This window comes from Trachurus japonicus, chromosome 15 (genome assembly GCF_045865225.1).
Source record: "Trachurus japonicus isolate A0001 chromosome 15, Traja_1.0".
Classification (NCBI taxonomy): Eukaryota; Metazoa; Chordata; class Actinopteri; order Carangiformes; family Carangidae; genus Trachurus; species Trachurus japonicus.
In genome coordinates this window covers 1,108,797-1,122,885 of record NC_140921.1, presented here as the reverse complement: position 1 = coordinate 1,122,885, position 14,089 = coordinate 1,108,797, and the positions used below count along the sequence as shown (strand labels likewise).

General features: G+C 44.5%; 1 protein-coding gene across 1 annotated transcript; it reads right to left on the bottom strand.

Moving 5' to 3' along the window:
• Window positions 1–1,375: 1,375 nt before the first annotated feature.
• aifm2 (AIF family member 2, ferroptosis suppressor) lies at window positions 1,376–13,725 on the bottom strand. Its single transcript, XM_085799174.1, has 8 exons — window positions 13,545–13,725; window positions 11,836–11,951; window positions 10,642–10,761; window positions 10,419–10,511; window positions 9,114–9,222; window positions 7,076–7,228; window positions 4,275–4,475; window positions 1,376–1,839 (listed from the first exon to the last, which is right to left on the bottom strand). The coding sequence occupies exons 1-8, from the start codon at window positions 13,717–13,719 to the stop codon at window positions 1,688–1,690; spliced, it is 1,119 nt and encodes a 372-aa protein (XP_085655300.1). The 5' UTR covers window positions 13,720–13,725; the 3' UTR covers window positions 1,376–1,687.
• Window positions 13,726–14,089: the final 364 nt, after the last annotated feature.

Below are 14,089 nucleotides of genomic sequence, written 5' to 3'. Positions count from 1 at the left end.
AGACTGATGCTGCGTTCAAAACAACTCGGAGGTCGGGATTCCCAACTTGGAAATTTCCGACTTCCGACATCATTGCGTTCACGCTGCAGGAACTCGGGAGAAAAAAACCATGGATACCTGAAGGAAGTTTGTCGTATTGTGGCTCATCGCTGAATATGAAAAATCACTGCAGCAGTAAATGATGTTTATTCTGGAGGAGAGGAGACGCTGCAGATGAGTGCACATATAATGTTACAGCCTTGATAACAGTTAAACCTTATTTCCGTCACATACGAGGAAACACAATTTCACACCGTACAACAATCACAGCTTAATATAAACGTATTTCATAGGGGCTACTGCAGTAATACACAAAAATATGCATTAAAACATCAACAAATAAATAAAATTGTCTAAATTCTAACCGTTTAAGACGAGGGCTGCCATGTTTTGATGTTGTCGTGATGTCAAGTCAGAAAGTGGGAGCTCTGATATGATACCCCGAGTTTCCGACTTGTAATTTCCGAGTTCGACGCCGTTCAATTCATTTTTTACAACTCGGAGCTCGTTTTTTTCCGACTTCCGAGTTGTCTTGAACGCAGCATAAGACCCAGACCAGAACTTTAGTCTGACCAGAACTCCCAGGATCCAGTCTGAACCGGTTCAACACCTGAACACGGTTGTGTGTGTGTTTTTATTCTGTCTTTTTTTACAATACAGGACAGACGACAGACAAAACAAGGTGTAAACAGCAGCTATGGGCTCTATGCACAGCTCCACCACTTCCAGGTCCTTTGTTTCCTGTCTTACATTATTGGACAAACTGATTAATCCAGGTGTGTCTGACCATTGTGACTACTCAGACACACCTGGATTAATCAGTTTGTCCAATAATGTAAGACAGGAAATGAAGGAGCTGCCTTAAATTCAGGAAGTGGTGGAGCTGTGCATAGAGCCCATTATTGTTATTATTATTCTGTCTTTAAATGTTGAACTGTCCCTTTAATCCACATGAACCACACTGGTCCAGTAAAACCAGTTCAGGTGTCTGGACGCCGCCCGTCTGGGACACACACACACTCACACTGAGACTCACACTGAAACCGGCCCCTCCCTCACCTGTCTGACTGGTTCCTGAGGCCCCGCCCCCTCATTGTGAGGCCCCGCCCCCTCCTCCTCCGTCTCCCTGGAAACACAACACCTGTGTCTTTACCTTTTTTATTTTAAATCAAAGCTGTCGGGTCAATCGGTTAAAGAATTGATCCAGATGAGAGAAGTTTGTGCTGCAGCTTCAGATTCTGAAACCACGTTGTCATGACGACACCATGATGATGTCATTGTGATGTCATGTGACCTCCTTTAAAAACTGTTCCAGTGTTTATTATTATTATTATTGTTATTGCTGAGTATTTATTGGACGTATGAAGGCAGCTGATTGGCTGCTGGACGAGTCTGAGCTCTGACGTCGCTTCACTTCAGTTTATTTATTTAATCACTCGGTGAATATTTATTGTTTTCTACTTTGTTTGTTTGTTCAGAGGGTTGTTGTTGTTGTGGACAACGACGTGTTGAAGCTGCACAAACATGACGACGGCAAATTAATGTTTTTATTTATTGTTGAAAAAAATAAAGTCACAGTTTATAAACTTTTAGTCCGTGTGTTTGTTTATTAGTTAGTGTCAGGTGTGTGTGTGTCTGTGTGTGTGTGTCAGGGCTGCGTCTGCTTCATCTCCCTCCAGCTCTTCCACAGCAGCAGGTCTCGACTCTTCGCCATGGCGACGACGCACCGCGGCAGCCTCAGCCCGTTGAACTGCCCCACGCCGTCGTCTCGGCCCATCGCCACCAACATGGTCACGTTACCTAGCAACCAGAAGCAGCATCGGTCAGCTGACTGACCGTACATAGATATATATACAGTAGGCCTATATACAGTATAAACTGACTAGATGGCGCCTTCTGCTTCTCAGCGTACGTCAACACGGCGGCCATCTTGGTCCGGGGTTTCTGACCATAGACCAGAGCAGCATCTGAGAATGACTGAGGCATTGAGGCATCCTGGGTAATTTAGGGGCAGCACCCGGCATTTTTAAATTGCACTCAGTGGCTTTTTGTGTTTTGATGGAGCGTAGACTAACTAACAATCAATTTGAATGTTTTATTTTGTGTTTCTTTTGTAGCACTATGTCTCATCATTATTTTGAAACCCACCGTTCACGCTAATCTTGAAAAATTACAAAGAATGAATCTAGCGGTATGCTCCTTTAGCCTCCCACAGTGATCAGTGACTCCACACAGTGGCCAGAAATGTCTGAATGAATCTACGGTATGCTCCTTTAGCCTCCCACAGTGATCAATGACTCCACACAGTGGCCAGAAATGTCTGACCCAGACATCTACACGTATTTGGTGGAATCACCGGGAGGTTTTGGCTCAGTGTTGTCTGTAAACAGCCTGTTAATAGACAACTTTTTATTAGTTAGTTTGTCAAGAAGCCAGTTAGGCTGAACTTTACAATGGAGGGATGCCGGGCGCTGCCCCTAAATTACCCAGAATGCCTCAGTCATTCTCAGATGCCGCTCTGGTCTATAGACATAATATACGTCTGACCAGCAGTCAGACCCTGTAGAACAGTGTATTTATGCATGTGGGTGTGTGTCTGAGTATGTAAGTGTATGTTTAATACATTTAAAAAAAATTATAAAAAGAATAATATACATTAAATCTATGTCTGACATTTATAATAAACCAAACGGCTTGAAAATCGGTTGAATATTCGGTGAGTTGTGGTGATGTTAATGGTTGATAGACCTCTAATGCAGGAAGTAGACGCGGCTTCCCCCTGACCAAGATGGCCGCCGCGTTGACGCATTCCACTCAATAGAGTCCCGAAGCGGAAGCAGGAAGTAACGGCCCCATGGGTCCTCAATTCGAAAAAAGTCTCCATACAAATGAACGGGAGTCCAAGTTTTATTTTGTGATCCGTTTGAATTGTGCCATGAGAAAAAAATATGTCCTCTACCTGTTTAAAACATCACGTTTCATGAAGAGAAACCAGCAGTTTATCGTAAAACGGCAACAGAAGAATGTATTTAGTGTGGACAGGGCCGTTGCTATGAATTCTGGGCCCCCTTAAAGAATACTAAAGTGGGCCCCTCCCCCTAACTTTTCCTTTTTTTTTCTTAGACTATGTATGTATTATCGTTTTTTATTTAGCCTTCTTTGTTTTGATGCTAATGCAGCATTACACTGCAAAAACTCAAGAATATTTGTCTTATTTCTAGTCAAAACAAATCTCATTCTACTTAAAATAAGACTCATCATATTAAACAGGTAGAGGACATATTTTTTTCTCATGGCGCAATTCAATCGGATCACAAAATAAAACTTGGACTCCCATTCATTTGTATGGAGACTTTTTTCGAATTGAGGACCCATGGCGCTGTTACTTCCTGCTTCCGCTTAGGCACTCTATAGACCGAATCTCCTTGTTGTTCACATTCTACTTCCGGGTAGAAAACCAGCACGTAATGTGAATGAGATCAATAGTAACGAACGAGAGTTTAGCTATATCTCATATTTTTCACGCCCTATCACTGTTTAGACAAATCTGAAATGATTGAAGAAACATTACTATTTCTGTGTGTGTGTTTTGTGTTGCTATGTGTTGTATTTATTCAGTTTGGGGGAATCACAGTGTCTAGAAAGCATCAGTGGCTCAGCTGACAGGGACAGCTAACGGTAGCTAAGCTAACGGCGGTAGCTAAGCTAACAGCAGGACGTCAGCTGTTAAAACCCTCCCGTTGTGGGACACGACATGAAACTACTCCAGTTAGCTCAGTCATGTTGGAACTCAGATATCCGCTGGAAAAAATATTTGTTCATGGAGCGTTTATTGAGTCACTGAGTTATTAAAGTTAAACAGGTAGCTAACCGTTAGCCCGGCTAATCTATGATAACTATGACTAATTACAAAAATGTGCACACGTAAATAGTAATGTTTGTCCAATCATTGGTTTTATAAACTTTACAAACATCAGATTAGTCTAAACGGTGATATAGTGACATGAAAAATTAGATAAATAGTGAAACTCTCGTCCGTCACTATTGTTCTCATGCTGGTTTTCTACCAGGAAGTAGTTGTAAACAACAAGGCGATTCGTCCTATAGAGCTGCCTGGGAACGCGTCATCTAGTCAGTATATCAATGACTGACCTACAGACAGGTGTGTGTGTGTGTGTGTGTGTGTGTGTGTGTGTGTGTGTGTGTGTGTGTAAGTGTGTGTGTGTGTTGTGTACCTGTGTGATAGGACGTCAGCTTCTTCCCTTTCAGACTGTTGATGATGTTGCCGACGGCGACGGCGGCGTGCAGCGAGGCGTGGTACGCCAGCTTCGGCTCCTTGACGTCGGCGCAGTCGCCCACGGCGAAGACGTTGGAGAAACCTTCGACCTGCAGGTGCTGGTTCACCTTCAGGGCGCCGCCGGCCGCCACACAGCCGCCTGAGGAGAGGCTAACAGTTCCCATAGGCTGCCAGTGTTGGTGCCGAGCTAGGCTAACAGTTCCCATAGGCTGCCAGTGTTTGTGCTGAGCTAGGCTAACAGTTCCCATAGGCTGCCAGTGTTGGTGCTAAGCTAGGCTAACAGTTCCCATAGGCTGCCAGTGTTTGTGCTGAGCTAGGCTAACAGTTCCCATAGGCTGCCAGTGTTTGTGCTGAGCTAGGCTAACAGTTCCCATAGGCTGCCAGTGTTTGTGCTGAGCTAGGCTAACAGTTCCCATAGGCTGCCAGTGTTGGTGCTGAGCTAGGCTAACAGTTCCCATAGGCTGCCAGTGTTGGTGCTGAGCTAAGCTAACAGTTCCCATAGGCTACCAGTGTTTGTGCTAAGCTAGGCTAACAGTTCCCATAGGCTGCCAGTGTTGGTGCTGAGCTAGGCTAACAGTTCCCATAGGCTGCCAGTGTTTGTGCTAAGCTAGGCTAACAGTTCCCATAGGCTGCCAGTGTTGGTGCTGAGCTAAGCTAACAGTTCCCATAGGCTACCAGTGTTTGTGCTAAGCTAGGCTAACAGTTCCCATAGGCTGCCAGTGTTGGTGCCGAGCTAGGCTAACAGTTCCCATAGGCTGCCAGTGTTTGTGCCGAGCTAGGCTAACAGTTCCCATAGGCTGCCAGTGTTGGTGCCGAGCTAGGCTAACAGTTCCCATAGGCTGCCAGTGTTTGTGCCGAGCTAGGCTAACAGTTCCCATAGGCTGCCAGGGTTGGTGCCGAGCTAGGCTAACAGTTCCCATAGGCTGCCAGGGTTGGTGCTGAGCTAGGCTAACAGTGTTTGTGCTGAGCTAGGCTAACAGTTCCCATAGGCTGCCAGTGTTTGTGCTAAGCTAGGCTAACAGTGTTTGTGCTGAGCTAGGCTAACAGTTCCCATAGGCTGCCAGTGTTTGTGCTGAGCTAGGCTAACAGTTCCCATAGGCTGCCAGTGTTTGTGCTAAGTTAGGCTAACAGTGTTGGTGCTAAGCTAGGCTAACAGTGTTGGTGCTGAGCTAGGCTAACAGTTCCCATAGGCTGCCAGTGTTGGTGCTGAGCTAGGCTAACAGTGTTGGTGCTGAGCTAGGCTAACAGTTCCCATAGGCTGCCAGTGTTGGTGCTGAGCTAGGCTAACAGTGTTGGTGCTAAGCTAGGCTAACAGTGTTGGTGCTGAGCTAGGCTAACAGTTCCCATAGGCTGCCAGTGTTTGTGCTGAGCTAGGCTAACAGTTCCCATAGGCTGCCAGTGTTGGTGCTAAGCTAGGCTAACAGTTCCCATAGGCTGCCAGTGTTGGTGCTGAGCTAGGCTAACAGTTCCCATAGGCTGCCAGTGTTTGTGCTGAGCTAGGTTAACAGTTCCCATAGGCTGCCAGTGTTTGTGCTGAGCTAGGCTAACAGTTCCCATAGGCTGCCAGTGTTTGTGCTGAGCTAGGCTAACACTTCCCATAGGCTGCCAGTGTTGGTGCTGAGCTAGGCTAACAGTTCCCATAGGCTGCCAGTGTTGGTGCTGAGCTAGGCTAACAGTTCCCATAGGCTGCCAGTGTTTGTGCTGAGCTAGGCTAACAGTTCCCATAGGCTGCCAGTGTTTGTGCTAAGCTAGGCTAACAGTGTTGGTGCTGAGCTAGGCTAACAGTTCCCATAGGCTGCCAGTGTTGGTGCTGAGCTAGGCTAACAGTTCCCATAGGCTGCCAGTGTTTGTGCTGAGCTAGGCTAACAGTTCCCATAGGCTGCCAGTGTTTGTGCTGAGCTAGGCTAACAGTTCCCATAGGCTGCCAGTGTTTGTGCTAAGCTAGGCTAACAGTTCCCATAGGCTGCCAGTGTTGGTGCTAAGCTAGGCTAACAGTTCCCATAGGCTGCCAGTGTTTGTGCTAAGCTAGGCTAACAGTTCCCATAGGCTGCCAGTGTTTGTGCTAAGCTAGGCTAACAGTGTTGGTGCTGAGCTAGGCTAACAGTTCCCATAGGCTGCCAGTGTTGGTGCTAAGCTAGGCTAACAGTGTTGGTGCTGAGCTAGGCTAACAGTTCCCATAGGCTGCCAGTGTTTGTGCTAAGCTAGGCTAACAGTTCCCATAGGCTGCCGGTGTTTGTGCCGAGCTAGGCTAACAGTTCCCATAGGCTGCCAGTGTTGGTGCCGAGCTAGGCTAACAGTTCCCATAGGCTGCCAGTATTGGTGCTAAGCTAGGCTAACAGTTCCCATAGGCTGCCAGTGTTTGTGCTAAATCCCTATAGTCATAGCAAAAAAATTGTTAAACTTTTTTTTAAAAGTAAAAATAAAATTTTTTTAAAATAGTGACATTTATCAAAAAAATGTTTTAAGACATCTAGAAAAAATTGGTAAAATTAAAAAAAAAAAGTGACACAATTTCTCAAAATTGGTGGTAAAATTTCAAGAAAAAGTTGGGGGCTAGGCTAACAGTTCCCATAGGCTGCCAGTGTTTGTGCTAAGCTATGCTAAAGGTTTTCCCATACTTTCAGTGTTTGTTCTAAACTAGGCTGTGACCTTTGACCTCCTTATCCTCTGTGTGTGTGTGTGTGTGTGTGTGTGTGTGTGTGTGTGTGTGTGTGTGTGTGTGTGTGTGCGTGCGCTCACTGAGGCCCGAGGCGTAGGCAGCAGAGTTGACCTTGATCCCGGTGCAGCTGATGATCAGGTCCGTGGTCAGAGAGTCTCCTCGCTCTGTCGTCACCACCGTGTTCCTCCGCGTGACGTTCAGGGGCAGCTCGGACAGACCGCTCACCTTCTGTCCTGTAACACAGCACCAGAACCGGGTCTCATCAGAACTAGGGGTGGGCGATTTGACGATTTTAGATGGTGAAGGATTAGAGCGTGTAGACGATCTGCCAAAGTGCAGAGATCGTAAGTTCGTCTAGGGCACATTCAACCACAGTTACTTTAGTTGACATTTTTATTTGACCCTTTTCAATAAGCTATTTAGTGTTTTGATACTTAAATCCTGTTAAAATGACTGTGTTGAATAAAACAAACAGTAATGTCTTCATTGATATTTTACTTTCATGTTTACTGAAAGCTACCTTTTATGTTGCAAGAGTGGCTTTATCAGAGTGTTGTTACCTTTTAGTATGTTTACGTTGTTTGCACATGTTGGCAAAACTGCAACTATTTAGATTAAAATCTGTTCAGAAAGGTTCTTTGGCCTAAGTTGTCTGTTTTTCTTTTTTCAATTTAAGATCGTGATAAAATTGAAATTGTGATTTTATTTTTTAAAAATCGCGATATGATATTTTTGCCATATCGCCCACCCCTAATCAGAACTGATGTAGGTACCAAACCAACTGTGTCCGGGCTGCCAGATGTGTCTGGGGGCTGCGACTGGCGATGACGTGGCACATGGTGATTGGTCGTGGTGGCGTAATGCGTTTACTTGGATGCTACCGCGGTTGTTAGCTAAGTTAGTCACTTTGCCCCGTAGTAAATATTGGACTCATCTGTCACAGACACATCTCTTCTCAACAGTTTGACTCCAAAATGTCGATTTTCAGACGGACAATTCAGGAGAAATGAACTTAGTTCCAGACCTGTCTCTGTCTCTGGCTCGACAACACACTCTCGCCAGATTTGGCACAGATCTCCATGGCAACGCTAAACAAATGTTGGTGAACGCCCGTCTGCGCTAATTACAGTATTTTAATCATTTTCGTCACTGTTAGTTGTGTAAATGTTTAATGTTATCATAAGAAAATATAAATGGCTCACTTCACTTTCGTCTACCTACAACTTTTATAAATCCTCACGACCAATCACGATGTGCCACGTCACAGTGTTAATTTCGTCAGACGAGACAAGACAAAAAATATTCGTCAACGATGTGTCCCTGGCGTAGACGCCTCTCCGCGCTAGTCGGTCGACGTGTGTGTGTGTGTGTGTGTGTGTGTGTTCATCTCTGTTTAGATACTGACAAGTGGCCTACATAAACGCACACACTTGCTTTCTTGGCCAGGCCGTGCTTGTAAAGGAGTTTTTTTTTATCTCAAGCAATTTGCCTGGTAAAATAAAGGTTAAATAAACACATAAGCTGGAAAGTTGGCTCATCTGACAGCTGTCATGGTTTGACTAGGTTAATTGTGATTAACATGCTTTCAAAGACTAAACAAGACTATTGACTAAAACTAGACTAAAATACTTGGGATTTTAGTCGACTAAAACTAGACTAAAATACTTTGGATTTTCTTTGACTAAAACTAGACTAAAATACTTGGGATTTTCTTTGACTAAAACTAGACTAAAATACTTGGGATTTTCTTTGACTAAAACTAGACTAAAATACTTGGGATTTTCTTTGACTAAAACTAGACTAAAATACTTGGGATTTTAGTCGACTAAAACTAGACTAAAATACTTTGGATTTTCTTTGACTAAAACTAGACTAAAATGCCAAGACTTTTCGTCGACTAAAATGTGACTAAACAAAAAAGAATACAAGCTGACTAGATATGACTAAAACTAATAAGGGCATTTGACACAAGACTAAGAATAAAACTAAATTGAAAAATAGCCGACAAAATTAACACTGCCACGTCATCGCCAGTCGCAGCCCCCGGACACATCTGGTACCGACACCGGGTCTGGACTGGACCTGTGAAGGTGTGAACAGGTGAACAGCTGAACTCACCCAGCAGCAGCTCCACCCCCTTCTCCAGCAGAACCTCCTTGGCCTGACGCCGGACGCTGGGCAGCAGCCCAGGGTCGGCCAGACCCACTCTGGAGTGGATCAGAACCACCTGGAGGGGGGGCGGGGGGGGAGACGGGAGCTAGGTTAAAGGTAGATAGTTCACCCAAAATTCAAATTTCCCTCATGATCTCCTCCCCCTCATGTGGACTAAGGGCTGGGAGAAGTTTCAGAGTCCTCCATGGCTTCTCTGAGTTACAGGGGGTCTCGGCGTAGCAGTGCATGTCCATATGACGGTTGCTAATGGATACCAACTGTCTTCGTAACAAAAAGACACACCAAAAAACATCCAAATACCTCCATGCTGCTCGTATGTAATGTCCGTCTTGTATTGAAGCCCCGACATGAGAAATTGTCCCGAAAAAAATTAAATAAGTCTATGTTTCAAGCTTGTTTTTAGCAGAAGCTTCTCTTATTTGACGAACCGGGAAGAGGAGCTTCGAGAAGCTTCCGCTACAAAACAAGCTTGAAATATAGACTTATTTAATTTTTTTCGGGACAATTTCTCATGTCGGGGCTTCAATACAAGACGGACATTACATACGAGCAGCATGGAGGTATTTGGATGTTTTTTGGTGTGTCTTTTTGTTACGAAGACAGTTGGTATCCATTTGCAACCGTTATATGGACATGCACTGCTACGCCGAGACCCCCTGTAACTCAGAGAAGCCACGGAGGACTCTGAAACTTCTCCCAGCCCTTAGTCCACATGAGGGGGAGGAGATAATGAGTGAAATTTGAATTACTAACTAATTGAACTATCCCTTTAAAGGATCAGAACAGCCTGGTCCTCATTTACGTACACTCGATAAAACGCCATAAAAATAGTATACCTTAATATTTTTTTCCAGTTTTTTTTTGCATAGATCTTCTATTCTACTTCTCCTCTGTTGATCCATACCAAATATTCAATTAATTTCAGACTTTTAACCCCTTAAATGCCAGTATATAGGGTCCTATGAAGAAAAAAAAAGGCTAAAAATGCACAGAAAAAGGGGGGTATTTTTCAAAATACTGAATGCAAGCTGGATATGTTGGGTGGGGATTTTACCAGACTTGGACATGTCATTGATTAGCAACAATATTGATTTGGGGGAATTTTTAGTTTTTTGGAAAAGCTCCCATAGACTTCCATTACAATTTATTATAATGGAAATCTATGGGAGCTTGACGACTATTTCCCCATTGACTGTTAATGAGGAAATAGTGACATAAAAATACTACTACTATTCAGGTTCAGGTTCAGACCTTCTTGTGTGGATACTCCGTCTTGATCTCAGCAGCCATCTCCACACCGGTCGACCCCCCTCCCACCACCAGCACCGAGTCAGCAGCCTGGACCTGCACACACACACACACACACACACACACACACACACACACACACACACACACACACACACACAAACACAGGTAAATAAAACAGTACAGACTCTGAACGTCAGTGTCGGTCCCGTTGTCGGTATCGAACCTGCGAGGCGAACTGCTCGTACGTCTCCACGGCGCTCCGGTACGACGCCTCCGTGTTGAACTTCCCAGGAAACGGACCGTCGCTGCCGGTGCAGAGGATGAGGTGGGAGAACTGGATCTCCTTAGGAAGTGGATGTAAACCGTTAGCCTAGCTTAGCACAAACACTGGTAGTGAATGGGAACCGTTAGCCTAGCTTAGCACAAACACTGTAAGTGAATGGGAACTGTTAGCTTAGCTTAGCACAAACACTGTAAGTGAATGGGAACTGTTAGCCTTGCTTAGCTTAGCACAAACACAGGAAGTGAATGGGAACTGTTAGCCTAGCTTAGCACAAACACTGGAAGTGAATGGGAACTGTTAGCTTAGTTTAGCACAAACACTGGAAGTGAATGGGAACTGTTAGCTTAGCTTAGCACAAACACTGGAAGTGAATGGGAACTGTTAGCTTAGTTTAGCACAAACACTGGAAGTGGATGTAAACTGTTAGCCTAGCTTAGCTTAGCACAAACACTGTAAGTGAATGGGAACTGTTAGCCTAGTTTAGCACAAACACTGTAAGTGAATGGGAACTGTTAGCCTAGTTTAGCACAAACACTGTAAGTGAATGGGAACTGTTAGCCTAGTTTAGCACAAACACTGGAAGTGAATGGGAACTGTTAGATTAGTTTAGCACAAACACTGGAAGTGAATGGGAACTGTTAGCCTAGCTTAGCACAAACACTGGAAGTGAATGGGAACTGTTAGCCTAGTTTAGCACAAACACTGGAAGTGGATGTAAACTGTTAGCCTAGCTTAGCTTAGCACAAACACTGGAAGTGAATGGGAACTGTTAGCCTAGCTTAGCACAAACACTGGAAGTGAATGGGAACTGTTAGCCTAGCTTAGCACAAACACTGGAAATGAATGGGAACTGTTAGCCTAGTTTAGTTTAGCACAAACACTGGAAGTGAATGGGAACTGTTAGCCTAGCTTAGCTTAGCACAAACACTGGAAGTGAATGGGAACTGTTAGCCTAGCTTAGCACAAACACTGGAAGTGAATGGGAACTGTTAGCCTAGCTTAGCTTAGCACAAACACTGTAAGTGAATGGGAACTGTTAGATTAGTTTAGCACAAACACTGGAAGTGAATGGGAACTGTTAGCCTAGCTTAGCACAAACACTGGAAGTGAATGGGAACTGATAGCCTGGCTCACCCGCCCCCCCCGCAGGACGACCCTCTGTCCCTCGACATCCACTCGCTCCACTCGGCCCTGGACGAAACTGTCTCCAAACGTCTCCGCGAACGGGATGAACGTCCTCTGAGCGAAGCCTGGAGACACGGGGTCAAAGGTCAGCGCGAGGGCAAGTAACTATGTACAAATACTTTGTTACTTCGTTACTGTACTTAAGTAGAATTATCAGGTACTTTGTACTTTTAGAATTAGAAATTAGAAACTAGAAATACTTTATTTAATCCCCGAGGGGAAATGTAAAATGTCACTGAGCAGCAGCAAGACAACACAGACACCAACACAGATCACAAACACTGAGTAAAAATACATGAAGACATAAAAACACATAGTGTACTAAAACCCAAGAAATTTAAAAATATATATATATTTTTGGAAGTTTTTGGGATGCGTTTCCTGTAGCAACATTGTACCATCACGGTTCTTCATCTACTGTATTAGAAACAGCGACCAGTCTCTGTAGACTTTCACCTTCACTGGCCTCATCCTCATCTTCCTCATCATCATCATAATAGCCTGATGTTTACTTTACTGCATCCAAAATCACATTTATTAAGGATAAAAAACAAAATGATGATGAATTATATGTTTTTGAACATTATATTTACACCTAAACACACACTACCATAGTCTCATAATGTAATATTGATTCCATAATGGTCCACTGTCGCCTCAAGGCAACGCTGCAATTTTCTATAATGGTACGTTGTTGCTTTGGGGCAACACGTGCATTTTAACAAGTTTCCATTATTTAATAAGTAAATAAATTGCATGGAACTATTAAAAATTAAACTTTACTAATCTATTAGTGTAAATATATTTTTTTCCAGATGAAAAAGGGCCAGGAAGTTACTGTATGTTTTCAGACCGTTTTAGTGGAGCAAAATGGCAAACCTGTTTCCTTTGAAAAAGTCTGCAAAAAAGGGTTTCAGTGGCTTCTTGAAAGTCATGTGATAAATTAAAGCATTGTTATTGGTTCCCTACTTCATTAAAGCAGAAGTCAGGTGAATGTTTGTGTTAATCTAAGTCTTAAATAGTTGTATCTTCCGACAGCAATCACTTCTATAGAGTGTTTGGTCTGAAACACGGGTCTGTCAGTCACTCTGCTCTGCTCTGAGCCCAGGAGAAAACTTTCCTTGTATCCTACAACCTTTATCCAATGAGGAGAGAGAACGGCATAAAGGGGCAGTCCTCTCTGTGTGTGCAGCCAAGGGATGCGCCTGAATGTGGTGACGTAGGGACGAGGACTGTTATGGTGCGTTCAAGGCAACTCGTAACTCGTGTTTTTCCGACCTGTGAACTCGTACCAGTTTGATCTGGTACGAGTTCACAGGTCAGAAGTTACGAGTGGCCGTTATAGTGACTTTCACAGGTAAAACAGGTCGGAGAAACACGAGTGGGTTGCCTGGAACGCTACAAAGTCGTAAGTTGTGACTTGAAGCTGTAATTTACGGTTTCAAAAGCCTGCCTGGAACGCAGCATTAGCCAAAACCACCGGATCGCTTACTTCTGCTTTAAGTGGGATGAATTGTGGAGATGTGAGAGGCCAGAAAGTGGTATGTTGCTGCCTGAGGGCAACATGGTACCATAGAGGGATATACTATATTTATCTGTGTGTGTGTGTGTGTGTGTGTGTGTGTGTGTGTGTGTGTGTGTGTGTGTGTGTGTGTCACCTGGCTGCACCGACGCCCTCAGCGCCGCCACGTTGTGATGAAAAGCGTCTCTCATGTCGATCAGAGTGAAGCTCAGTCCTGCAGACTGGAGCTGCTGAGCCGCCGCGATGCCCCCGAAGCCGCCGCCCACCACCACCACGTGGGCCCCGCCCCCCCCCGACACCTGGCCGCCCATCTGCACACGCACACACACACACACACACACACACACGTTGTTACATAAAGAACAGCTCAGGTTGGTTTCTACTGCAGGTTCGGTCACATTCACGTCATAGTTTCTGTTTAAAATGGAGGTCACTTTAGTCTGTGATGTCATCTGTGATGTCATCAGCATCTGGATTAATACTCAAGCCGTCGGGGCTAATAATAAAGATAGGAAAATGCAACATACCCAAAGGGCAAAATCCCAGTTTTTTGAAAAACGGACACAGAGCGTTGTAAAAGGTTTGACACCAGAAATGATCTCTAGGAACTTGAAGGATTAAAACCTGGGTGGACAACCTGGTCAACTAGCTGCTGGAAAGCTACAGGGGGCCAAAACCCCT